A 24661-nucleotide genomic window follows, 5' to 3' on the forward strand; every position below is an offset into this window, starting at 1 on the left:
AAAATTATGTGGCTCACTGCAATATCACCTGATGTTTTTGGAACTAGTGAACGTAACGCGCCAATGTATACTGAGATTTTTTTATATAAATATGAACTTTATCAAACAAAACATACATGTATTGTGTAACATGAAGTCCTATGAGTGTCATCTGATGAAGATCATCAAAGGTTAGTGATTAATTTTATCTCTGTGCTTTTGACTCCTCTCTGGCTGGAAAAATGGCTGAATATTTCTGTGAGTTGGTGGTGACCTAACATAATTGTTTGTGGTGCTTTCGCTGTAAAGCCTATTTGAAATCGGACACTGTGGTGGGATTAACAACAAGATTACATTTAAAACGGTATAAGATACATGTTTGTTTGAGGAATTTTAATTATGAGATTTCTGTTGTTTTGAATTTGGCGCCCTGCACTTTCACTGGCTGTTGTCATATTGATCCCGTTAACGAGATTGCAGCCCTAAGAAGTTTTAAACAGTGAGTCACCCTCAACTGTAACACTCACACAGAGAGAACTGTATTTACAGCCTTGAGGCTCTTCTCCTCTTTATGAGCCAATAAACCGGGGAATAATGCAACAGCTTTCAACAAACAGTGGTTTCATCCTGACAGTGCGAGCTTTCTGTCTTTTCTTTTCAGCCAACAGCATTGTACTGTATTACAGGGTCTTCACGTTCAGAGTAGCCTCATTGCCTCTCATGAAACAACGTACTGGAGAAATCCTTTGTTTCACCAGAATTAGTATTTTCCTTTTCAGCTAAAAGTGTTGTATTATCTTACTACAGTGTTAAGTAGGAATAGGTAATTGTGCAGAGTAGGACCATGTCTATGGCTAGTGTGGCGTGGAAAGCCCCTCCTGAAAAGACAGCATATTCCTTTATTCCTCTACCAGGGCATGTACTCTATCAGCTGTTGTTTTTGACCATCGCTGCTTCTTATGCGTGAAAGAAATCCTAGCCTGGATTTCCCTGCTTCTCCTCAATCACAAGACGCTATGCAAGACTAACTACAAGGCCAACTGTGTCGTTAACGTTCTATAACATGTCTGTCATCCAGCCCAACAGAACATATCACCTGTCTTTTGTACACATTGTTCACTGGTCCAGTAAATTGTCTCTCTGGTGTGGCGGTCAAACCTTTCCCTCCCACCAATCCCCAGTGTTACTTACATATACCCACGTGTGTGTGTGTGTGTGTGTGTGTGTGTGTGTGTGTGTGTGTGTGTGTGTGTGTGTGTGTGCGCTCGTCTGTCTGTTCAGTCATCCCATTCCAATCGGCTTCCCCTCCTGGGTGTGTGTGTCACTGACCTGAGGGGTTTCCTACGAAGCAGGTTTGAGGAGTTATCAAGTTAACTTTGGTCAAGTCTGAGATCAACTCGGGATGACCGGTCATTTGTAAGTGGCTCAACTTTTAGCCAAGTACATTTTCTATGGCAACAAATCCTTCAGAACTAACCTGCTCCAGGGTAGGCTAACTCCACCTACCCTGGATGAAAGGATTGAGCCACGAGTTGAGGACCAATGAAAAGAGGTTTCCTTCCTCTTGCAAACATCGTGTCATCATTCCCTTCATTTGAGAAGGGACGTATTCAAATATTTTTTTAAACCACTTTTTTGTTTTTGTAATATATACGACATTACACATTTGGTAATGACAGAATGCATTTTAATCTTCACGCACAGTAACACTTCTGTATGACTTAATACAGTTATGTTATCGATAGGAGTGGGGGAAAAGGTGTTTGTGGTTGTGCACTGATAAGAACACCAAAGTCGGCATTAATGATACGTGGTAACATAAAGACGGCACTTCTAAAAGCCTATTTCGCACCGTAGCCTGCTGAATTTGCAAGATAACTTTTCTTTCATTTTGATTCCGGAACAAATGAAAATGTGTCACTGACTCGCCCATGGATTGATGTTTCAGCATTGTCTCAATAAAGAGTTTGGTGTTCGACTAGCCACGTGCGACATGCACACGCAGTTACAAGCCTGCTCGAGTTATCGGCAGGCGTACAAGCAATATCCACCATCGTAGTATGTATGAAGCCTGAGCTGGAATGTGAAGCTAACAGATTCTGGTTAGCTTTAGAAAACCCTGAGTAGATCTAGCTTGCTTCGAGCATCAGTCATACTGATTCACAGTGTTTGGCTCTATGTCACTGACCTGGGCCCAGCTGATCTGGGGTGACATGGGGATGGCAGCAGGGGCTTCCTGTTAGCAGGGGAAATTGAGTCAAACTCCTGTGGATTGGAAAGGCCAGAGGGCCTCATAAGAAAACAGTGGGACGGGAAGAAGCTCATGGGTGGTTATTACAATGGTTATATATTGAACTAAAAGCCCAAATTCCCATTGTGTATACTTTGTTCATCGGCACAGAAAACGTTTTCTGCCACGTAAGCAAACATTGTAAGGAATGCATATAATTACCCATTGTTTAATCAAGTCAATTGCCATTCTGTGAAGAAATAGCTTCCAGGGGGAAAAATAAATAGATGGAATTATGCATGGTGAATACATAGTCAATATAATATTATCTGTTAAAGAAATTCCCACAACATTAGTCTTACATTTCTGTAAAGATAAATTGGAAAATGATTGATGTAACTATTAGGTACAGTATGATAGAGGTTGGATACATAAATGTGCTGTAACTCTTCATGATGAGTGTGTGGGGGTGTTGTTGACTGTGAGGAGGGGCATCAGGATTTGAGGCTACAATCAGAACTGTTTTCATAAAGCTGCAGGTTGTTTACCAAATAAGTTGCCGACAAATAATACAGACGTGGAAAGCTCTGAGCTAGCTTTTGATCAGGGATTGCTTTCCAGGAAAGTGAACTCGGGGCTACAGCTGGAAAAAATCAAAAAGCGTTTCAAGTTTAAGTGTGTGTAATTACGTTTCTGTGGAGCGTATTATTTGACTGTAATTTTTTTTCATTTATTTCTATCTGTGGTGTAGTTATTATGTGCATTCCCGAAAACATGGCTTTTTACATGTAATTAGGTTGTTTGTTATTTTGAAGAAAACAGATGTGTCCATAAAGGATTAGATTTGTGTTTCCACCTGGTAGAGTGAGAGAGAGAGGAATATGTCAAACCAAGATGAGACAGCCAGGGTTTTATTTACAGAAGTAGAAAATACATGACATTTCCTCAGAGCCTGCTCTCTCTCCCTACTGTAGCCTTTACACAGAGTGTATAAAACATTAGGAACACATTCTTAATGTTGAGTTGCACCCCCTTTTGCCCTCAGAACAGCCTCAATTCGTTGAGGCATTGACTCTACAAGGTGTCGAAAGCGTTCCACAGGGATGCTGGCCCATGTTGACTCCAATGCTTCCACAGTTGTGTAAAGTTGGCTTGATGTCCTTTGGGTGGTGGACCATTCTTGTGAAAAACACAGAAGCGTTGCAGTTCTTGACACACTCAAACCGGTACTACAAACCGGTCTTGCCCATTCACCCTCTAAATTGCACACATACACAATCCATGTCTCAATTGTCTCAAGGCTTAAACATCATTATTTAACCTGTCTCTTCCCCTTCATCTCCACTGTTTGAAGTGAATTTAACAGGTGACATCAATAAGGGATCATCGCTTTCATCAGAATTCACCTGGTCAGCCTATGTCATGGAAAGAGCAGGTGTTTCTAATGTTTTGTGCAATCAGTGTATCCTGTTGAGTGGCAAGCAGCTATCATCTGTTATTGCAGCTATCATCTGCAGCTATCATCTGCAAGCAGCTATCATCTGTTATTGCTGTGGCTGAAGTGCGGGGGGATGCTATTTAACTGTATTGTACTACTGTACTACTTATTTTTCTCTTGTTGTTTTGAGACACAAACGGTGTTCTTCACTCTGTTGTATGGCAAGCATATTTCCTTTATCTGCTCTATGGCAAGACGTGTGTGTGTGTGTGTGTGTGTGTGTGTGTGTGTGTGTGTGTGTGTGTGTGTGTGTGCTTTTCTTTAGCGGTGTGAGATATTAGAGTGGCGCTGGTACAGACAGACACAAGCGATGAATGATGACTTCACTCCAGCTTACTGATGCCGCTATTAGTAAGAAGCACAGCCCAGATCCATAGCGGCCGCTCTTCCATGGAATCCAGACCTGTCCAATCAATGCACGCTTCCAGGCAGTATGTGGAACGGGGAGAAGATGATTCATCCTAATTTAACTTGATGGACAAATCTGTAGCACTCAGGGGTCTAGTTTACTGCTTCAGCATGAGAAACTGGTGACAAATTCATCTGAAAAAAGCATGACTGCAGTGGATTGCTCCTCAGGTGTGTGTGTGTATTTTAGTATTTCTGTAATATTTTATGTACATGCTGCTATTTCTCTGTTTTGCCTTCTTGCCAGGTTGCCCTCGTAAAATAGGTTAAATAAAGGTAAATAAAAACATTGAAATGTGTAGCAGTGAACAGATCAAGAACAGCCACATCTTTGGGGGATTATTCTGCGGGGGTGAGAGAGGATTAGAAGAGCAGACAGTGAATCAGGAAGTAGATTTTTCTACTGGCTCACTGTCTCTTTCACTGCAAAGAGAAAGGTGGGAGGTGGGGTTTCACTCTCTGTCTCTATTTAGGAACTGTAGTACTCTGAGACGTTTTTTGAATACTGTCCCAGATCGTAGTGCAGTGGATGGTGTAACTGACTCTCTCTCCCCTCTTCCTGTAGGGACCCACGGGACTGGGGGCTGGGCCTCCTCCTACCCTGAGTGTGTGGAGAGGAACCAATCACCAGTGGATATTTCAGACGAGGATGCCCAGGTGTCTCAGGAGTACCAGGAGCTGACCCTCAATGGGTTCAACGCTGAGTCGTCCAACAAGACCTCCATGAAGAACACAGGGAAGACAGGTTAGCGTGCCCTCATTCATTCATTCATTCAGAACTCTTTGAATTCAACAGATTTTCACTTCCTTAGCAGGGTGAGACAGGGATGGGTGCTATCCTCAATGCTCAGGTTAGATAACAGGTTAGATTCCTTCACTTCAACAGAACTGGTCTAATGCACTGCATCACAGTGCTAGCTGTGCTACTTGAGATCCTGGTTTGAGTCCAGACTCTGTCACAGCCAGCCGCGACATGGGGCGGCGCACAATTGGCCCAGCTTTGTCTAGGTTAGGGGAGGGTTTGGTCGGCCGGGATGTACTTGTCCCATCGCGCTCTAGCAACTCCTGTGGCGGTCCGGGCGCATGCACGCTGACACGGTCGCCAGGTGTACAGTGTTTCCTCTGACACATTGGTGCGGCTGGCTTCCGAGGTAAGCGGGCATTGTGTCAAGAAGCAGTGCGGCTTGGCAGGGTCGTGTTTCGGAGAATGTGCGGCTTTCAAACCTTCGCCTCCTGAGTCCGTACAGGAGTTGCAGCGATGGGACAAAACTGTAACTACTAATTGGATACCACGAAGAGAAAAAAAAGAACTATTGGAGTAGAACAGGCTTAGGTTTCTAATTCTTTAGCGGAGCTGGTCGAGACGATACATAAATACACACTATTTGATTATGATGAGTGAACGTTCGGTTTTGGCTTTACATAGTGTTAAACTTCACCTTGCGTGTTCCTGCCGACATTATAATTACAGTAAACACAAAGGGTCTAGTCTTAATAGTTGATTCTGAATGATTTTACAATTTTCTCTGCATGGTGCCTTGACCTGCTTTGGCTTTGAGCTGTGTTTGACTGGCCAGCGTCCAGAAGTCTTCAGCTAAAAAAATTATTCCCCAGGCAAATTTCTATATCAATTTCTGGTAACAATGAAATACCCTACTCTGCCCATTTCCAGTTAGTGGTCAAGAGTAAACAAAAATTGCTTCTTAGCAAAGAGCTATTTCTCAAACAATCATTTTGCTAGGACTGTCTGGGAGTGGGGAGGGGAAAACGGAAAACTAGCTCTTATTGGCAGAGAGGTTTTTAATGCTTTCTTATTGGTCTATTAACACATTTACTGAAATTACAGCCAGTCTTTTCAAACAGCTCTTACACTCACAGAACATTATCATAATTTTCACAATTTCACCATGTTATTTCAACCATCATAGTGTGGAAAAATACACTGCTCAAAAAAACAAAGGGAACACTTAAACAACACAATGTAACTCCAAGTCAATCACACTTATGTAAAATCAAACTGTCCACTTAGGAAGCAACACCGATTGACAATAAATTTCACATGCTATTTTGCAAATGGAATAGACAACAGGTGGAAGTTACAGGCAATTAGCAAGACACCCCCAATAAAGGAGTGGTTCTGCAGGTGGTGACCAAATACCACTTCTCAGTTCCAATGCTTCCTGGCTGATGTTTTGGTCACTTTTGAATGCTGGCGGTGCTTTCACTCTAGTGATAGCATGAGACGGAGTCTACAACCTACACAAGTGGCTCAGGTAGGGCAGCTCATCCAGAATGGCACATCAATACGAGCTGTGGCAAGAAGGTTTGCTGTGTCTGTCAGCGTAGTGTCCAGAGCATGGAGGCGCTACCAGGAGACAGGCCAGTACATCAGGAGACGTGGAGGAGGCCGTAGGAGGGCAACAACCCAGCAGCAGGACCGCTACCTCCGCCTTTGTGCAAGGAGGAGCAGGAGGAGCACTGCCAGAGCCCTACAAAAGGACCTCCAGCAGGCCACAAATGTGCATGTGTCTGCTAAAATGGTCAGAAACAGACTCCATGAGGGTGGTATGAGGGCCCGACGTCCACAGGTGGGCCAACACTGCCCAACACTGTGCAGGACGTTTGGCATTTGCCAGAGAACATCAAGATTGGCAAATTCAGCACTGGCGCCCTGTGCTCTTCACAGATGAAAGGAGTTTCACACTGAGCACGTGACAGACGTGACAGAGTCTGGAGATGCCGTGGAGAACGTTCTCCTGCCTGCAACATCCTCCAGCATGACCGGTTTGGCGGTGGATCAGTCATGGTGTGGGGTGGCATTTCTTTGGGGGGCCACACAGCCCTCCATGTGCTCGCCAGAGGTAGCCTGACTGCCATTAGGTACCGAGATGAGAACCTCAGACCCCTTGTGAGACCATATGCTGGTGCGGTTGGCCCTGGGTTCCTCCTAATGCAAGACAATGCTAGACCTCATGTGGCTGGAGTGTGTCAGCAGTTCCTGCAAGAGGAAGGCATTGATGCTATGAAGTGGCCCGCCCGTTCCCCAGACCTGAATCCAATTGAGCACATCTGGGACATCATGTCTCGCTCCATTGCACCACAGACTGTCCAGGAGTTGGCGGATGCTTTAGTCCAGGTCTGGGAGGAGATCCCTCAGGAGACCATCCGCCACCTCATCAGGAGCATGCCCAGGCGTTGTAGGGAGGTCATACAGGCACGTGGAGGCCACACACACTACTGAGCCTCATTTTGACTTGTTTTAAGGACATTACATCAAAGTTGGATCAGTCTGTAGTGTGGTTTTGAGTGTGACTCCAAATCCAGACCTCCATGGGTTGATAAATTTGATTTCCATTGATAATTGTTGTGTGATTTTGTTGTCAGCACATTCAACTATGTAAAGAAAAAAGTATTTAATAAGAATATTTAATTCATTCAGATCTAGGATGTGTTATTTTAGTGTTCCCTTTATGCTTTTGAGCAGTATATATAAAACCAAGGAAATCATGTTTTTGACTGCACTGGGCCTTTTGGCAAATTCACGTGGAAAGGTGGTCCCGGAGACATTTGCATTGATCAAGGATTTACTTCCCTTCTTTCACAGCCTGTGCTTCAAGATATTTTTGGCTTAGCATCTAATTCCCGCTCTGCTCGACTGCTGGAGCGCTCAAACACAGTCCCAGGGCCCGAAGGTATACCGAAACCCCCCCCCCAAAATTACTAATAATAAAGGTTCGGCACTAGAATTTTTGTTACGTTCGGTACTTCTGTCAAATGTGTCTCACTTGATTGAGAGGATCAAGTCTGTGTATCAGTGCAGGCCCTTTATAGTGTGAAGAGCACAGTTCCTGCTCCACTTACTCATTCATTGCAAGAGCTGTCTGGGCTGCATGGCTAGCTCCCCAAATCAAATTATATTGAATGTTTGGCAAATGTACCGAATAGAACTGGTATAGACTTTACTGTAAAATTATTGCTAATGAACCCTTTCCATGGTATCACAACGAATACAGTGAAATACACAGGAGTTAAACTATATACAGGGTGTACCATTACTAGATCATTGTACAATGTATTTGAGGTAGAATAGATAACATGAAGGCAGGGTAAAGTGACTAGTCATCAGGACAGATAATAATAAGAGTAAAATAAAGAACAGAGTAGCAGCAGTTAATTATTTTGTGTGAAGTGTGTGTGTGTGTGTGTGTGTGTGTGTGTGTGTGTGTGTGTGTGTGTGTGTGTGTGTGTGTGTGTGTGTGTGTGTGTGTGTGTGTGTGTGTGTGTGTGTGTGTGTGTGTGTGTGTGTGTGTGAGGGTGTGTGTGTGAGGGTGTATATGGTGTGTATATATAGTCAGTGCAGATAGTTAGGGCACCACTATTTAGCAGTCTTATGGCTTGAGGGTAGAAGCTGTCTCGGAGCCAGTTGGTCTGAGAGCTGATGCTTCGGGACCATTTGCTGGACGGTAGCAGAGTGAACAGTCTATGGCTTGGGTGGCTGAAGTCTTTGGCAATTTTTCAGCCTTCCTCTGATATAGAGGGAGCTCGGCCCCAGTGATGTACTGTACTGTCTGCATCACCCTCTGTAGCGCTTTGTGGTCAAGGGTGGTGCATTTGCCATACCAAGCGGCCAGTCAAGATGCTGTCGATGGTGCAGCTGTAGAACTTTTTTAGGATCCAAGGGCCCATGCCAAGTCTTTTCAGCCTCCTGAGGGGGAAGAGGCGCTGCCGTGTCCTCTTTACAACTATGTGCGTATGTGTGGACCATGGTAAGCCCTTAGTGATGTGGACTCCAATGAACTTGAAGCTCTCGACCCACTCCAGATCAGTTGGAATAATGCAACACGGCATGTAGAACTGTTTTAACTGTTCATTACCTATCGGGCTGCCGAGTGGCACAGCGGTCTAAGGCACTGCATCTTACTGCTTGAAACGTCACTAAAGACCCTGGTTTGATTCCAGGCATAGCACGGCAAAACTATGTCCATAGAGGCCAGAACACTTTTACAATGCAAGACAATATCAGTAGCTTCCAGCTTTATTTGTAGACGAACCTTCCTTGTTAGCGTACAGCTGAATTAACTACCCATGAAATCAGCTAAAAGAAGCTCAATAACTCAATGCATGCACACACTCCTATTGAATAATATGCATTCACCGGCATTGGGAATAGACCTAGGCTACATCTGGATTTACCCAGTTTATCATTCAAATAAATTATGACCATTGTTATTTTGGAGTTAAGTTGGTAAAAGCTACGTAAAATTGATTGTATAATTGATGAATTATTGCATACATGGGTGTCTAAAAAAACGTTTAAATGTAGTGATACAACTCTGTCTGGATCAAGTACCATTCTGTGACTTTTTTTGTTGTTGGATTGTTTTGGTATTGAGTATTGTGATGGTATTGAGTATTGTGATGGTATTGAGTACCGTGATGGTATTGAGTACCGTGATGGTATTGAGTATTGTGATGGTATTGAGTATCACGGTGGTATTGAGTATTGTGATGGTATTGAGTATCATGATGGTATTGAGTATTATGATACTAATTCTGGTATTTGTATCAAAGTAAGAATTACGGTATCGTGGCAACACTACTCTCATCTCCTCTTCTGTGTGCATTTGCATGTGTCTCTTTGCATGTGTATGCATGTTTGGTTGACTATGACACTGTCCATAGCAGGGGGATCAGTTTTCAGCTGTGTGGTTGTATGTTTATAGTGTGCTTGAAGGAGCTTGTGAAAATCTCCTGGATCTGGGGCCTTTTCACAAACCTTAGCCTGGTAGACATGTACAGCCATCTCTCTCTCTCACACTCTCTTTCCCCTCATTCATACTGTCCATCTCTTCCACTGTCTTTTGTCCTGTCTACCTTTCTCTCTTTCTCTCATTTTCCTCCCACCTCTCTCCCGCCCGCCCTTCCTCCCTCCCTCCCGCCCGCCCTCCCTCCCTCCCTCCCTCCCTCCCTCCCTCCCTCCCTCCCTCCCTCCCTCCCTCCCTCCCTCCCTCCCTCCCTCCCGCCCGCCCTCCCTCCCTCCCTCCCTCCCTCCCTCCAGTGACGCTGCTTGTTTCCACAGCTCTGTTTTTTTACAGTCACTCTGGGTTTGTTTGTCCTCATGCTCCTCTCCTCTCCTCTCCTCTCCTCTCCTCTCCTCTCCTCTCCTCTCCTCTCCTCTCCTCTCCTCTCCTCTCCTCTCCTCTCCCCAGTTGGCTTTGTAAATAAAAGAAGCCTTGCTGTAGCTGCATCTTTTCTGGAGGGCCCAGCTAGGCTTAATCCACCTATAACAGTCAGGGGGATCAGGGGCCTAATCTGGCTAATAATATCAGCTGGAGAGATGTTCAAGAGTTTTGGATTCATTGAAACATGCACAGAGCACACTCACTTAGCTACCACGCCACGGACAGAGAGGGGAAATGTCAGAGTTGTTCACATACGATGGAGTTCCGTGGCCTGTATTCATAAAGCGTCTCAGTGTGGGAGGAGTGCTGTTCTAGGATCACGACCCCCCCTGTCCATATAATCTTTTTCATTATGATCTAAAAGGTATAACTAATCCTAGATCAGCACATCACTCTTCGAATACATGTTGTGTGACGGGAAACTAGAAATCCAGCATCAGTGTTTAATGTTTACACCACACACGGCCAAAGCCTTTACTTATAATTACATTTCTCAACTCCTGAAAGGGGAATTCTTCAACAAGACAAGATGTAACTAACTTCAAAGCAAACTGCAAAGTCATGTTTTGTCTTTAAAATGTGCAAGTTCATGATGCATGATGAAAAAAAAGTTGTCAACCGTTAATGCTAATTAATGTATTTAAATGTAGAAAGCCTGTAGCTAGCAAGCTAGTCCAAGCCCTTTGATCAAACATGGATATCTCACTGACAGAGCATGTTTACTGGAGGTTGCAGGGGTTAATTGATGGCTTAATTGTGTATTTATTAAGGATCCCCATTAGTTCCTGCCAAGGCAGCAGCTACTCCTCCTGGGGTCCAGCAACATTTGTTTTTATTTTTTCAACTAGGTAAGTCAGTTAAGAACAAATTCTTATTTTCATTGAACTGCCTATCCAGGGGCAGAACGACAGATTTGTACCTTGTTAGCTCGGGGATTTGAACTTGCAACCTTCCGTTTACTAGCCCAACGCTCTAACCACTAGGCTACCCTGCCACCCCCAACATTAAGGCAGTTATATACCATTTAAAATATGACATGACATTACATTTCATTATGTACCCAATCCTTATTGTAGCTGGATTATGTTGGAGAACTCTGTGTTCTGTAAGACAGTTAACTCTTTATCCACAATATGGCAGGGGCTATAGAGGCTTAACACATGTTTTTCCATCAGCAGACTATGATCGATAATGTCAAAAGCCGAACTGAAGTCCTACATTTCTCTCAGCCAATCATCAGTAATTTGTGTAAGTGTGGTGCTTGTTGAATGTCAAATCAAATCAAATTGTATTAGTCACATGCGCCGAATACAACAGGTCACCTTACAGTGAAATGCTTACTTACGAGCCCCTAACCGACAGTGCAGTTTATAAAATATGGATAAGATTAAGAGATAAATGCGAATAGGCAATGTGAATAGTCTGGGTAGTCATTTGACTAGATGTTCAGGAGGAGTCTTATGGCTTTGGGGTAGAAGCTGTTTAGAAGCCTCTTGGACCTAGACTTGGCGCTCCGGTACCACTTGCCGTGTGGTAGCAGAGAGAACAGTCTATGACTAGGGTGGCTGGAGCCTTTGACAATTTTTAGGGCCTTCCTCTGACACTGACTGGTATAGAGGTCCTGGACGGAAGGAAGCTTGGCCCCAGTGATGTACTGAGCCGTTTTCGCTACCCTCTGTAGTGCCTTGCGTTCGAAGGCCGAGCAGTTGCCATACCAGGCTGTGATGCTCTCGATGGTGCAGCTGTAGAACCTTTTAAGGATCTGAGGACCCATGCCAAATATTTTCTGTCTCCTGAAGGGGAATAGGTTTTGTCGTGCCCGCTTCATGACTGTCATGGTGTGCTTGGACCATGTTAGTTTGTTGGTGATGTGGACAGCAAGGAATTTGAAGCTTTCAACCTGCTCCACTGCAGCCCTGTCGATGAGAATTGGGGCGTGCTCGGTCCTCTTTTTCCTGTACTCCACAATCATCTCCTTTGCCATGATCACGTTGAGGGAGAGGTTGTTGTCCTGGCACCACACGGCCAGGTCTCTGACCTCCTCCCTATAGGCTGTTTCGTTGTTGTCGGTGATCAGGCCTACCACTGTTGTGTCATCGGCAAATTTAATGATGGTGTTGGAGTCGTGCCTGGCCGTGCAGTCATGAGTGAACAGGGAGTACAGGAAGGGGCTGAGCACGCACCACTGAGGGGCCCCTGTGTTGAGGATCAGAATGGCGGTTATGTTGTTATCTACCCTTACCATCTGGGGGCGGCCCCTCAGGAAGTCCAGGATACAGTTGCAGAGGGAGGTGTTTAATCCCAGTGTCCTTAGCTTATTGATGAGCTTTGAGGGCACTATGGTGTTGAACACTGAGCTGGAGTAAATGAATAGCATTCTCACATAGGTGTTCATTTTGTACAGGTGGGAAAGGGCAGTGTGGACTGCAACAGAGACTGCATCATCTGTGGATTTGTTGGGGCAGTATGCACATTGGAGTGGGTCTAGGGTTTCTGGGACAATGATGTTGATGTGAGCCATGACCAGCCTTTCAAAGCACTTCATGCCTATGGACGTGAGTGCTACAGGTTGTTAGTTATTTAGGCAGGTTACCTTAGTGTTCTTGGGCACAGGCACTATGATAGTCTGCTTAAAACATGTTGGTATTACAGACTCAGACAGGGAGAGGTTGAAAATGTCAGTGAAGACATTTGCTAGTTGGTCAGCGCATGCTCGCAGTCCTGGTAATTTGTCTGGCCCTGCGGCCTTGTGAATGTTTCTGTCTAAAGGTCTTGCTCACATCAGCTCTGGGGAGCTTGATCACACAGTCTTCTGGTACAGCTGGTGCTCTCATGCATATTTCAGTGTTATTTACCTCGAAGCAAGCATAGAAGTAGGTTAGCTCGTCCGGTAGGCTTGTGTCACTGGGCAGCTCTCGGCTGTGCTTCCCTTTGTAGTCTGTAATGGTTTGCAGGCCCTGCCGCATCCGACGAGTGTCAGAGCCGGTGTCGTACGACTCAATCTTAGTCCTGTATTGATGCTTTGCCTGTTTGATGGTTCGTCGGAGGCCTTAGCGTGATTTCTTATAAGCTTCCGGGTTAGAGTCCGCTCCTTGAAAGCAGCAGCTGTAGCCTTTAGCTCAGTGCGGATGCTGCCTGTAATCCATAGCTTCTGGTTGGGGTATGTACTAGAGGTCGACCGATTATGATTTTTCAACGCCGATACCGATACTGATTATTGGAGGATCAAAAAAAGCAGATACTGATTAATCGGACAATTTTTATATATATATATTTGTATATATATATATTTGTACTAATGACAATTACAACAATACTGAATGAACACTTTTATTTTAACTTAATGTAATACATAAGAAAAAAATGTTTTGTCTCAAATAAATAATGAAACATGTTGAATTTGGTTTAAATAATGCAAAAACACAGTGTTGGAGAAGAAAGTAAAATTGCAATATGTGCCATTTTAAAAAGCTAACGTTTAAGTTCCTTGCTCAGAACATGAGAACAAATGAAAGCTGGTAGTTCCTTTTTTTATATATATATTTTATTTTTGCATTTTCCAATTAAGAACATTCAAAACAAAAGTGAAAAGATATTAGACAATGATAGGACAAAGTGACAGTAACGGACAAGCATCATTTTTTATTTATTTTTATAATAATTATATAAACAAACATACAATAAGAAAAAAAATTATAACGAGACATTGAATCACCTGCCGTAGGCTACATATTATACATTACGTGTGAAACATTATGTGAGGATTATATATAGATTCAATCAATGAGATGTGGGGGGAGATTCTCCATATAGTCAATAAAAGGTTGCCAAATTCTGTAAAATGTCGTTAACTTATTCCTCAAGCAGTAAGTGATTTTCTCCAAAGGGATACAACTATTAACTTCCGATAGCCACATTGCAACTGGCAGGGAGGAATCCAATTTCCATTTCAAGGCAATACATTTCTTGGCAATCGCTAGCAATATTTCTGTTAGCTTTATAGTATGGCTTTGCCTAAGATTGGTGTTAGTAAAGTTACCCAGTAGACAGACCTCCGGGTCTAAAGGGAATGCAACCCTGTGAATTGAGGATATGGTATCGCATACCCCCTGCCAGAAACCGTGTTGTTTTGAACACTGCCAAGTGGAATGGAGGAATGTTCCTTCATCTGAGCCACATCTAAAACATAGGGAGGAGATATCTGGGTTGAACTTGTGCAGTCTAGATGGGGTGATATAGAGCTGATGGAGGAAATTAAACTGGATCAGTCTATCTGGAGTTCAATGTGGATGTAACACCATCCCTGCATAGGTCACTCCATAGATCCTCATCAAGATCAATACCCAGATCTTTTTCCCCATCTAAGTCGGGGTTTATCTAGCCCAGGCAGTGTTAGTCCTGACATAAGAGCATCGTAAACACGGGAAATTGTCTTGAACAGTGGTTGGTCTGCGTGGCAGAGTTGTTCAATAGGTGACATCTTAGGTAGGTTCCATTGTCCCTTGAGAGTCACCCTAATAAAGTTTTGTAGTTCTGGTAGTTCCTTTTAACATGAGTCTTCAATATTCCCAGTTAAGAAGTTTTAGGATGTAGTTATTATATGAATTATAGGACTATTTCTTTCTATACCATTTGTATTTCATATACCTTTGACTATTGGATGTTCTTATAGGCACTATAGTATTGCCAGCCTCGGGAGTTGATAGGCTTGAAGTCATAAACAGCGCTGTGCTTCAAGCATTGCGAAGAGCTGCTGGCAACGCAGATCACTGGGGTCGGGGCCTGTTCCCGAGGGAGCCGTATATTCTTCGCCTCGGGCTCGTCAGAGTCTTGAAAGAATAAAAAGGATTCTGCTTGTCTGTGGTGAGTAATCGCAGTCCTGATGTCTAGAAGTTATTTTCGGTCATAAGAGACGGTAGCGGCAACATTATGTACAAAAATAGTAAAAAATAAGTTACGAACAACGCAAATCAACGAACAATGAAACACAATAGGTTGAGGGCACGTAAAATGTCTGCCTTCTGCCACGACGCCATCCTTCCCTATAATCACGCTGAAAGTCTGTTGTCAATTTGTTTACAGTAAAAAAGAAGAAACTATACTACTACATTGTATCTGGTCAAACACCATTTTTTCCAAACGTTTACTAACAGGCTGATTGGTCAGCTATGTGAATATATGGCAAATAGGAGTGACAATATTGTCCTCTATTATCCTCAGTCATTTTGCAACCGGACCCCTGTGACTTGTCATTGTTGATACACACAATTTTTTTTACTTCTTCCACACTCACTTATGGAATTCAAAATGACAATGCTTATCTTTCATCATTTGATCAGTTATACTTGGATGTGTAGTGTTGCTGGCATACCTACGTTTTCTAATCTTGCCAATGAAAAAAATCATTAAGGTAATTGGCAATATCAATCGGTTTTGTGATGAATCTGATTCAATGAATGATGGAGCTGAGTTTGCCTTTTTGCCAAATATTTCATTTAAGGTGCTCCAAAGCTTTTAATATCATTCTTTATGTCATTTTTCTTTGTTTCATAGCATAGTTTCTTATTCTTTTTCAGTCACATGATTTCTCAATTTTCAGTACGTTTTGCCAATCGGTTGTGCAGCCAGAATAATTAGCCATTCCTTTTGCCTCATCCCTCTGAACCATACATTTATTCAATTCCTCATCAATACACGGGAATTTAACTATTTTTACAGTCATTTAACTAGAATAAGCAATTTCATAAATGTGTCAAGTGCAGCATATGGTTGCTCCTCATTACACACCACAGACCAACACATATTATTTACATCAACAACATAGGAATCACTACAAAAGTTATTGTATTGCCTCTTATACACTATATTAGACCCAGCCTTTTGAAATGTGCTTTTCCTAGATATGGCTACACTACTGTGATCACTACATCCTATGGATTTGGAGACTGCTTTCTGCAGCATTAGTAATGATGTAATTAATACATGTTGATTATTTCATTCCTGTGCTGTTTGTAACTACCCTGGTAGGTTGACTAATAACCTGAAGCAGATTGCATGCACTAGTTTAGTTTGAAGCTTTTTCTTGAGTGGGCAGCTTGATGAAAGTCTATATTTAAATCACCCAGAAAATATACCTCTCTGTTGGTATCACATACCTTATCAAGCATTTCACATGTATTATCCAGATACTGACTGTTAGCACTTGGTGGTCTATAGCAGCTTCCCACTAGAATGGGCTTCAGGTGAGGCAGATTAACCTGTAGCTATGTTACTTCAACATGATTTAACATGAGATCCTCTCTTAAGCTTAACATGAATGTGGTTCTGAATATAAACAACAACACCTCCACCTTTGGATTTTCTATATTTTCTGTAGATGGTATAACCATGTATTGCTACCACTGTATCATCAAAGGTATTATCTAAGTGGGTTTCAGAATATGAATGTCATCTGTTACTAGCAAATTATTGATTTCATTAACCTTTTTCTTAAGCTGTTAATGTGGGCTATTTTTAGCACTGTTCTGGTATGCTTGATTGTTTTCATTGCTTTTCTGGGAAGCTTAGCAGAAATAGACTTTCTCATGTTATTTATGTTATTGCACGGTGAGCTGTACACATTGGTAGGGATTAACTGAGCTGGGCTTGGGTCATTGATAAGTCATTGTCTCAACACAGCCTTATAATGCTGTGAAAGGATCCAGGAACCCAAATTATTTGGGTGGATCCCATCATCCTTATAAAACAAGCTTTATTTCCAGAAGGTGTCAAAATGGTCAAAAGATGATACACACACTGAGCTGCAATAGTTTCGTAGCCAGTTATGGAGGGATAAAAGTCTGCTGAAACGTTCAATGCAACGATTTAAGGAGGGCAGAGGGCCAGATATTATGGGGTGTTGGTGTCAAACAGAGACCAAATCAGTGCTTTAAAATCCATGAGATATAAATATTCCTGATGCAGGTTTAAAATGTTTGGGAGCAGCTTAGTGATGTCCTGTACTCGTGATCCTGAATAGCACAACGTTTTCGCTCCAGGGACTTTTCTCACCATTGAACTTCCCAATACAATGGCCAGAGAAGAGGATGGAGAAATTCGCCCATTCCTACCCCTCACACAATTCGCTGAAACTTTTTCACGGGCCCACAAGAAGCAGGATAGCATTCTCCCGCTGCTCCCGGCGATAGGTCCAGATTATCGCCAGGAGAGGTAAAGGAGCCGAACTCGACGACGAAGCCACTGCTGGAGTCAGTGTAGTTGGAGTCAGCTGAGCCGTCACAGACACAGGCAATCCCAACGACGAAGGCGCAGGTAGATCAGGCACCAGTGCAAGGAAGCTATTCCTTATGTCAATCTGCTCCAAACCTCTCACAGACACTCCAGTCTGCTTTGCGGCATTTCACTGCCTTCGGTTTCCGTGACTTGTGACATGGTACCAGCGCTAATTGGAACAATCCTCTTGCTGTTCTCCGTCTACTCCACTACAAGATGGCGAAGACTTCCTTGGCAGGCAAGTTCCAGGTAGCACAGGCCATTCGGATAGGGACAGATGACAAGGCAGGGACACATCCATCAGGCCTGAGCAGCGTCCAGCGACAGGAGTTGAGAAAGTTCCAAGGATAGCCACCTCATTCCTGTAATCCCCCGCAAGCAAACAACTGCCGCATTGGAACTCTGGATTGTCAATATTGTCACAGACAAGAGCTTTTACAGCGCTGGAAAAGTTGGTTAGCTATTCCAGGCGAATCATGCTCCATTGAAACCTTGCTAGCTACATAGCTAGCTATCTGGCTAGTCGGTAGCAAGTGTTAACACAAACACTTATGAACAAAATAAAATAAATCAACAAATAAAATTGGAAACAACAAGCCGAAAAAACAGGTCGAGGCTCAGGAGGTTTCCAAGTTCATGAAAGGAGTGCATGGAGAAAGGAGTGCATGGAGAAAGGAGTGCATGGAGGAAGGAGTGCATGGAGGAAGGAGTGCATGGAGGAAGGAGTGCATGGAGGAAGGAGTGCATGGAGGAAGGAGTGCATGGAGGAAGGAGTGCATGGAGGAAGGAGTGCATGGAGGAAGGAGTGCATGGAGGAAGGAAGGAGTGCATGGAGGAAGGAAGGAGTGCATGGAGGAAGGAGTGCATGGAGAAAGGATTGCATGGAGAAAGGAGTGCATGGAGGAAGGAGTGCATGGAGGAAGGAGTGCATGGAGGAAGGAGTGCATGGAGAAAGGAGTGCATGGAGAAAGGAGTGCATGGAGAAAGGAGTGCATGGAGAAAGGAGTGCATGGAGAAAGGAGTGCATGGAGAAAGGAGTGCAAAGCCTGGCCTCGTTGGACCCCCCTTCGTGCCGATGTCATTTGGATGTGTTTATGAAGGTCTTAGGTAACATTAGAATACGAAATGTAAATATTTCAAGGAACATAATTACATTATCATTAGTTTGTTATAAGTAAAACCCTAAACTGAATGTGCAATGTTAAATAAATGTTGTTTTTGGAGTGCCTTTATTACAAATATGAAAACAAATAAAATCTTATTTTTATAATGACAAAACCAATACAAATACCTATGAAGAAAATATCAGTATAGGCGCCAAGTGTGCTTGTGAATGGTGAAAATCAACTCAAAGCAATAATAGCATTTATAATGAATATACGTGTCGATATAACAACGGTCAATAATAATCTATTGTCAGTTATTGGACACATTATTTGTGGCCTCGCTCGTGCTTTTATGGTGTACGTTTTCAAGCAACAGTTTGATCTCATTTAGTTGTTATCCCGTCGCCATAACTCTGTCACTTTCACTCGGGTCGGGTTGGGGGTAGGGTTTGACCATACCCTGAAGTTATGGAGGAGTGGGGTAACACTAGAGAACTTGGGAAGGTTGAAAACCAGGCGGGTGCATTCTGGATAAGTTGCAGGGGTTTGATGGAACAAGCAGGGAGCAAAGCCAACAACGATTTGCAGTAGTCCAGACGGGACTACTGGATTAGGACCTGTGCCTCTTCCTGTGTGTGGTAGGGTCGTACTCTACGGATGTTGTAGAGCATGAACCTGCAGGAGTGGGTCACTACTTTGCTGTTTTCAGAGAACGACAGGGTGTTGTCCAGGGTCACGCCAAGGTTCTTTGCGCTCTAGGAAGGTGACACTGTGGAGTTGTCAACCGTGATGGAGAGGTCTTTGAGTGGGCAGGCCTTCCCAGGGAGGAAGAGCAGTTCTGTCTTGTCAAGGTTGAGCTTGAGGTGGTGAAAGAGGTCAAGGCGTAGGGTAGTTCTGTGTGACAGACTAGTGGACTCAATAGGCTGAGTGAATGAGTAGCGGATGATGTCAACCTTTTTTTAATGTGGTTGACAAAGTCGTCCGCAGAGAAGGAGGAGGAAGGGGGAGGGGTGGAAAACAGTTTCCTGCGGTTAAAGGCACAAGCTTGAAATTTAGAGTGGTAGAAAGTGTCTTTAGCAGTGGATACAGAGGAAGAGAAAATAGAGGAGGGAGTGAAAGGATGATAGGTCCTCAAGAAGTGTTGTTTTCCTTCATTTCACTCAGGTGCCCACAGCCCTGTTCTGTAAGCTCGCAATGAATCATTCAGCCACGGAGAAGGAGAGGAGGGCTTAGCCGGCCGGGAGGAAAGGGCAGAGAGTAGGGTCGAAGAGGCAGAATCATGAGAAGGATTTAGCGGAAGGGAGAGATGATAGGATAGAAGAGGAGAAAGTAGTGGGATAGAGAGTGAAGATTGCGATGGTGCATGACCATCTGGCTAGGAGCTGAGGGGCTGAGGTTGGAGGAAAAGGAGACATAAAAGGAAACAAAGTAGTGGTCAGATACTTGGAGGGGGGGGCGCAGTGAGATAAGTAGGCGAGCAGCCACTAGTAGTGATGAGGTCAAGCGTTTTGCCTGCCTTGTGAGTTGGAGGGGATTGGGAAAGAGTGAGGTCAAAAAAGGCGAGGGGAAAGAGAGTTGGAAAGAAGTGAATCAAAGGCAAACGTCAGGAGGTTGAAGTCGCCAAGTACGAAGGGCGGTGAGCCATCATCAGGAAATGAACTCTTAAAGGTGTCAAGCTCATTGAGGAACTCTCCAAGGGCACTTGGTAGGCTATAGATGACAGTAATGTTAACCTTGGGTGGACAAGTGAAAGTGACAGCATGTAATTCAATTGAGGAGATGGACAGTTGGGAGAAAAGAGAAAATCTCCACTTAGGAGAAATGAGTAGACCTGTTCCACTACTGCGATGAACAGATGCTCTCGGACTATGAGAGACAACATAGTCAGATGAAGAAAGAGCAACTGGAGTACCAGTGTTCTCTGGGGTGATCCATGTCTCCGTCCGGGGCAAAAAGTCAAGGGGCAGCATAGGCTGGGATGAACTCAGCGTTCTTGACCGCAGATCGGCAGTTCCAAACGTTTCAAACGCTGCCAGAGACCCAGAATTCCACATGAGTTGTACACTAAATTAGAAGGGTTGCAGCCAAGGGGTCGGGAGCGTCTGTAAAACATATAGGGAGAGGTGCGAACTGGTATAGAAAACACACACATAGTTGAGAGAGTGGTGTGAGCCTTCCTCTCTTTCCTTCCTTGAACAACTCGGCAGAACAACTCCGCCGAACTGTCTTTGTTTTGGCCACGATCTTTGTTTTGAGACAGAACTGACACTGACACGACCGCCACTTACAGCTGCCACTGAGAAACCAGGGGAGACTGAAGAACTAGCAATCATTGCTAATTGCCTAGCAGAGGTGGAGCGCACACATCCCTGTACTAATTGCTGATTGCCTAGGAGAGGTGAAATCACCCCCTCCCCCCCGCCCCTCCCCCCCAAATACAGCCACTGATTACCAAAAACAAGTCACAAATCGCCCTGCCCCTTGATCGTGATTGATGTGTCAATAACTATCTGCAAATTATGAGCAGTCAGCAGTTCACACACCAAGTAGGCTACTGGGAAAACAGGCAGCACTTAGCTAGCACTCCTGGAGATAAACAGGCAGCACTTAGCTAGCACTCCTGGAGATAAACAGGCAGCACTTAGCTAGCACTCCTGGAGATATCAGGAGTCCTCTAGCTATGGAATTAATCACTTCCCACAACAATTTGCTTGCAGCTGAAACTGGTGTCATGTGTTCTGTTCTGAGGGCAGTTTCTCCTCCCTGTGGGCTGTGCACAATTTGGCTTGCGCAACGGCTCACGTGGAATCTTTGCTGCTGCCGTTGGCCCTCATATACAGTGCATTCGGAAAGTATTCAGACCCTTTGACTTTTTCTACATTTTGTTACATTACAGTCAGATTCTAAAATGGATTCAGTGGACTGATATAGGGTACACCGTTTTGAGATTATAATTACAATATATGAATACAATAGAATAGCCCACCCTGTACTTCATTCACAATTGGTGGTTACATAATTATGCATTGTTTGCTTCCTTTTGCTCAACTCACCCATTCTCCCCCATCATACTATATTTAATGTATTTAATGCGTTGTTATATGTGGGAAATTAGTTTTGGTATAGTCTATGTTCAGTTTCAAGGCAATTATCAGGGTGATTATCAACTGGGCACGACACCTTCAACTATTGAGAGAATGAGCGGAGTAGGCCAATCTGTTGGGAGAAGGAGCAGAGTAGGCCAATCTGTTGGGAGAAGGAGCAGAGTAGGCCAATCTGTTGGGAGAAGGAGCAGAGTAGGCCAATCTGTTGGGAGAAGGGGCAGCAGGGAAAAACATTCATAAAATGACATGCCATCCTAAAACTGGTTATAACTCCAGTTCTGTTTGTGATATTAAGATTCTAACAGCAGCAGTGTGTTATATAGACTTATTAAGGAAAAGTCAAGAATGGGGGGGATATGACCTCATAACTGGAGAGTAATTAAACATTTTAAATGTGTTGTTAGTCATTATGGTGCTGTCTGTCTTTCTAGTGTTAATATACAGAATCACTAAGAAATCCATTCATATTTTGTTTAGGAAGGCCATAAAAAACATGTTACAAGACAATGTATTTCAAAAGAACAGAATAGCATGTTTTGAGTTGTATTTATCTGTGCTTAGTAGCCAAGGCTATGGCTGTGTCATGCCAATGAAATGCAGGTGTTAATTTAGCAGATATAACAGGACCTGCACCTACCACAGTCCACATATATTTTACAGTAAGAATATTATGGGATATAACAGAAGAAAATAGAAAGGATATTTATCCCAAATGTCTATTGCTGATTGTTACCAGTAACCTACTCACATGAGGAACGTGCAGGGAGCCACCGTTATTCTAGGAGAAAGTTATATTTTGAAACAGAGACCATCCCTGCAATTTGTGGAGTTGTCATTAGAAACCTTGAATCTGCTCTTTCTGATGTCTGGCCTGCTTGGACCTCTGTCGGATGATATGGAAGAAGTACTATTTGATCTCCTTTCCCTTCTTTGTCAATGCACATTGCGCTGGTCATCTGTCACTATTTGACAATTGATAATATTGTCACCCATCAGACTACTTTAGTCCACATATATTATTATTGTTATTATTTTATTTGTGAAAATAGTTCCAATGTAGTTTGGGTGTCATTTGGACAGGGCCAGCTGGGCAGGCAACTGTTGTCTTACAGTCAGAAAATACACTATTGTATTATTTGAGTAGTTCAAGTTGAAGTTTTATTAGTTGTACGGGATAGACATTGTATACATCGTCTAACGAAATGCTTATTTGCAGATTCCATCTCGACAATGCAACAATAATAAAAGATAAGAATAGTAACATAAAGTAAATGCCTCAGTATAATATATATATATTTTTTTGCATAAGTATAATACAGGAAGGCACAATTTATTGTACAATATTTACATGTGTTTTGGGGATGGGGGGCAGTGTATAAACTGATCAGTATAATAAGGGGTTTGTAGCAGCAGTTGTGAGGTGTGGGTGTGTCCATGAGTTTCTGAGTGTCTGTGTGCATATGTGAGTACATGTGTGCTAAGGTGCAGAGAATCAGAGCAGGTGGACAGTGCAGTTCAAGTATTCAGCAGTCTGATAGCTTGTAAATAGAAAGTGTTTCTGAGCCTGTTCGTATCAGACCTCATGCCTTGATTCCGCCTGCCCGACGTTAAAGGAGAGAGCAGCTCGTGGCTGTAGTGTGTGTGGTCCTTGATTATGCTGTGTGCCTTCCTCAGGTACTGTTTCGAGTAGATCTCCTGGATGGGTAGGAACACGATCCTTAGTGATGTACTGGGCTGTCTTCAACACCCTCTGAAGGGCCTTGAGGTCATGGACGGAGTTGCTCCGTACCAGGCTGTGATGCGCTCGATGGTGCAGTCGTAGTATTTGGAGAGGACTGCCGAATTTCTTCAGCCACCTTAGTATCTGCAGTCTATACGCTTTTGGATCATTCAATACATTTTCTGACTGATTACAATTTACATTTGGTGTCCTGGGGTTTCTTATTACCTATTTTAACATAATAAAGGCATTCATTTAGCATTTTATTGTTTATTATGGAATATTTACACAATTGAAATATCAACAGCATGACCGTCATGGCCATTGTAGTAGTTATGGAATTTTGGCGCTCCAAGTATTAACTGAGAGATCTGTGAATTAGCATGCTTCAGGGACTTTTTAGGCCAATGATGACAGCAAAGAAGAAGGCTGTTATTTGTCCCACTCCCAGAGTCCCCTAGCTTCCAAAAGGCATCAGTAGAAAAATACTTTAATTTAGGAGTAAATTAAACAGGATGTTCTGGTATGCACACAAGTTAAGTCAAGTCGAATATATATCAAGTGCATTTTACATTTGTCTCAGTCATAACGGTTCTCAACAAAACCAGAATGGACAGAGGCACATTCTCAGAGAAAAGGTAAGTCACAGATTGACGTAAGACACTTTCCAGATAACTAATGAAGTTATCCCTCCCCTTACTGACTATCTCTTATCTGCTTTCCCTCTCCTCTTATCTTCTACCCTTATCTTCATTTTATCCTCTCTCTCCTCCCCACTTATCTATCTATCGATCTATCGATCTATCTATCTGATGAAAGCAGATGATGGCCGAATTGTTATGCTTTTGATTGACAAAAAATAAAACATCAGCTTTTAATTGTGAGTGAGAGTTGCGCTTGTTTCTCAACTAATATTCCTTATGCTCATTTTGTATTCACTTTCCCATCTCTCCCCAGTGGCTGTGCTGCTGAAGGATGACTACTTTGTACGGGGGGCAGGACTCCCTGGACGCTTCAAGGCGGAGAAGATTGAGTTCCATTGGGGTCAGAGTAACGGATCAGCAGGGTCAGAACACAGCATCAACGACAGGAAGTTCCCTGTGGAGGTAAGATTAGTTGGCCACAGAGGACAGGGGGTGTAGGGGTTAGATCATATGGACAC

General features: G+C 43.4%; 1 protein-coding gene across 2 annotated transcripts in view; it reads left to right on the plus strand.

The window, feature by feature from the left end:
• The window catches only part of LOC110528344 (receptor-type tyrosine-protein phosphatase gamma), a 222085-nt gene that overhangs the window by 105713 nt on the left and 91711 nt on the right, over positions 1–24661 (plus strand). For both annotated transcript variants that reach the window (XM_036983923.1, XM_036983922.1), the window contains exons 3-4: positions 4681–4860; positions 24457–24605. In XM_036983923.1, the coding sequence (XP_036839818.1) occupies positions 4681–4860; positions 24457–24605 (329 nt within the window). The remainder of the gene's footprint in view (positions 1–4680; positions 4861–24456; positions 24606–24661) is intronic.

This window comes from Oncorhynchus mykiss, chromosome 7 (genome assembly GCF_013265735.2).
Source record: "Oncorhynchus mykiss isolate Arlee chromosome 7, USDA_OmykA_1.1, whole genome shotgun sequence".
Classification (NCBI taxonomy): domain Eukaryota; kingdom Metazoa; phylum Chordata; class Actinopteri; order Salmoniformes; family Salmonidae; genus Oncorhynchus; species Oncorhynchus mykiss.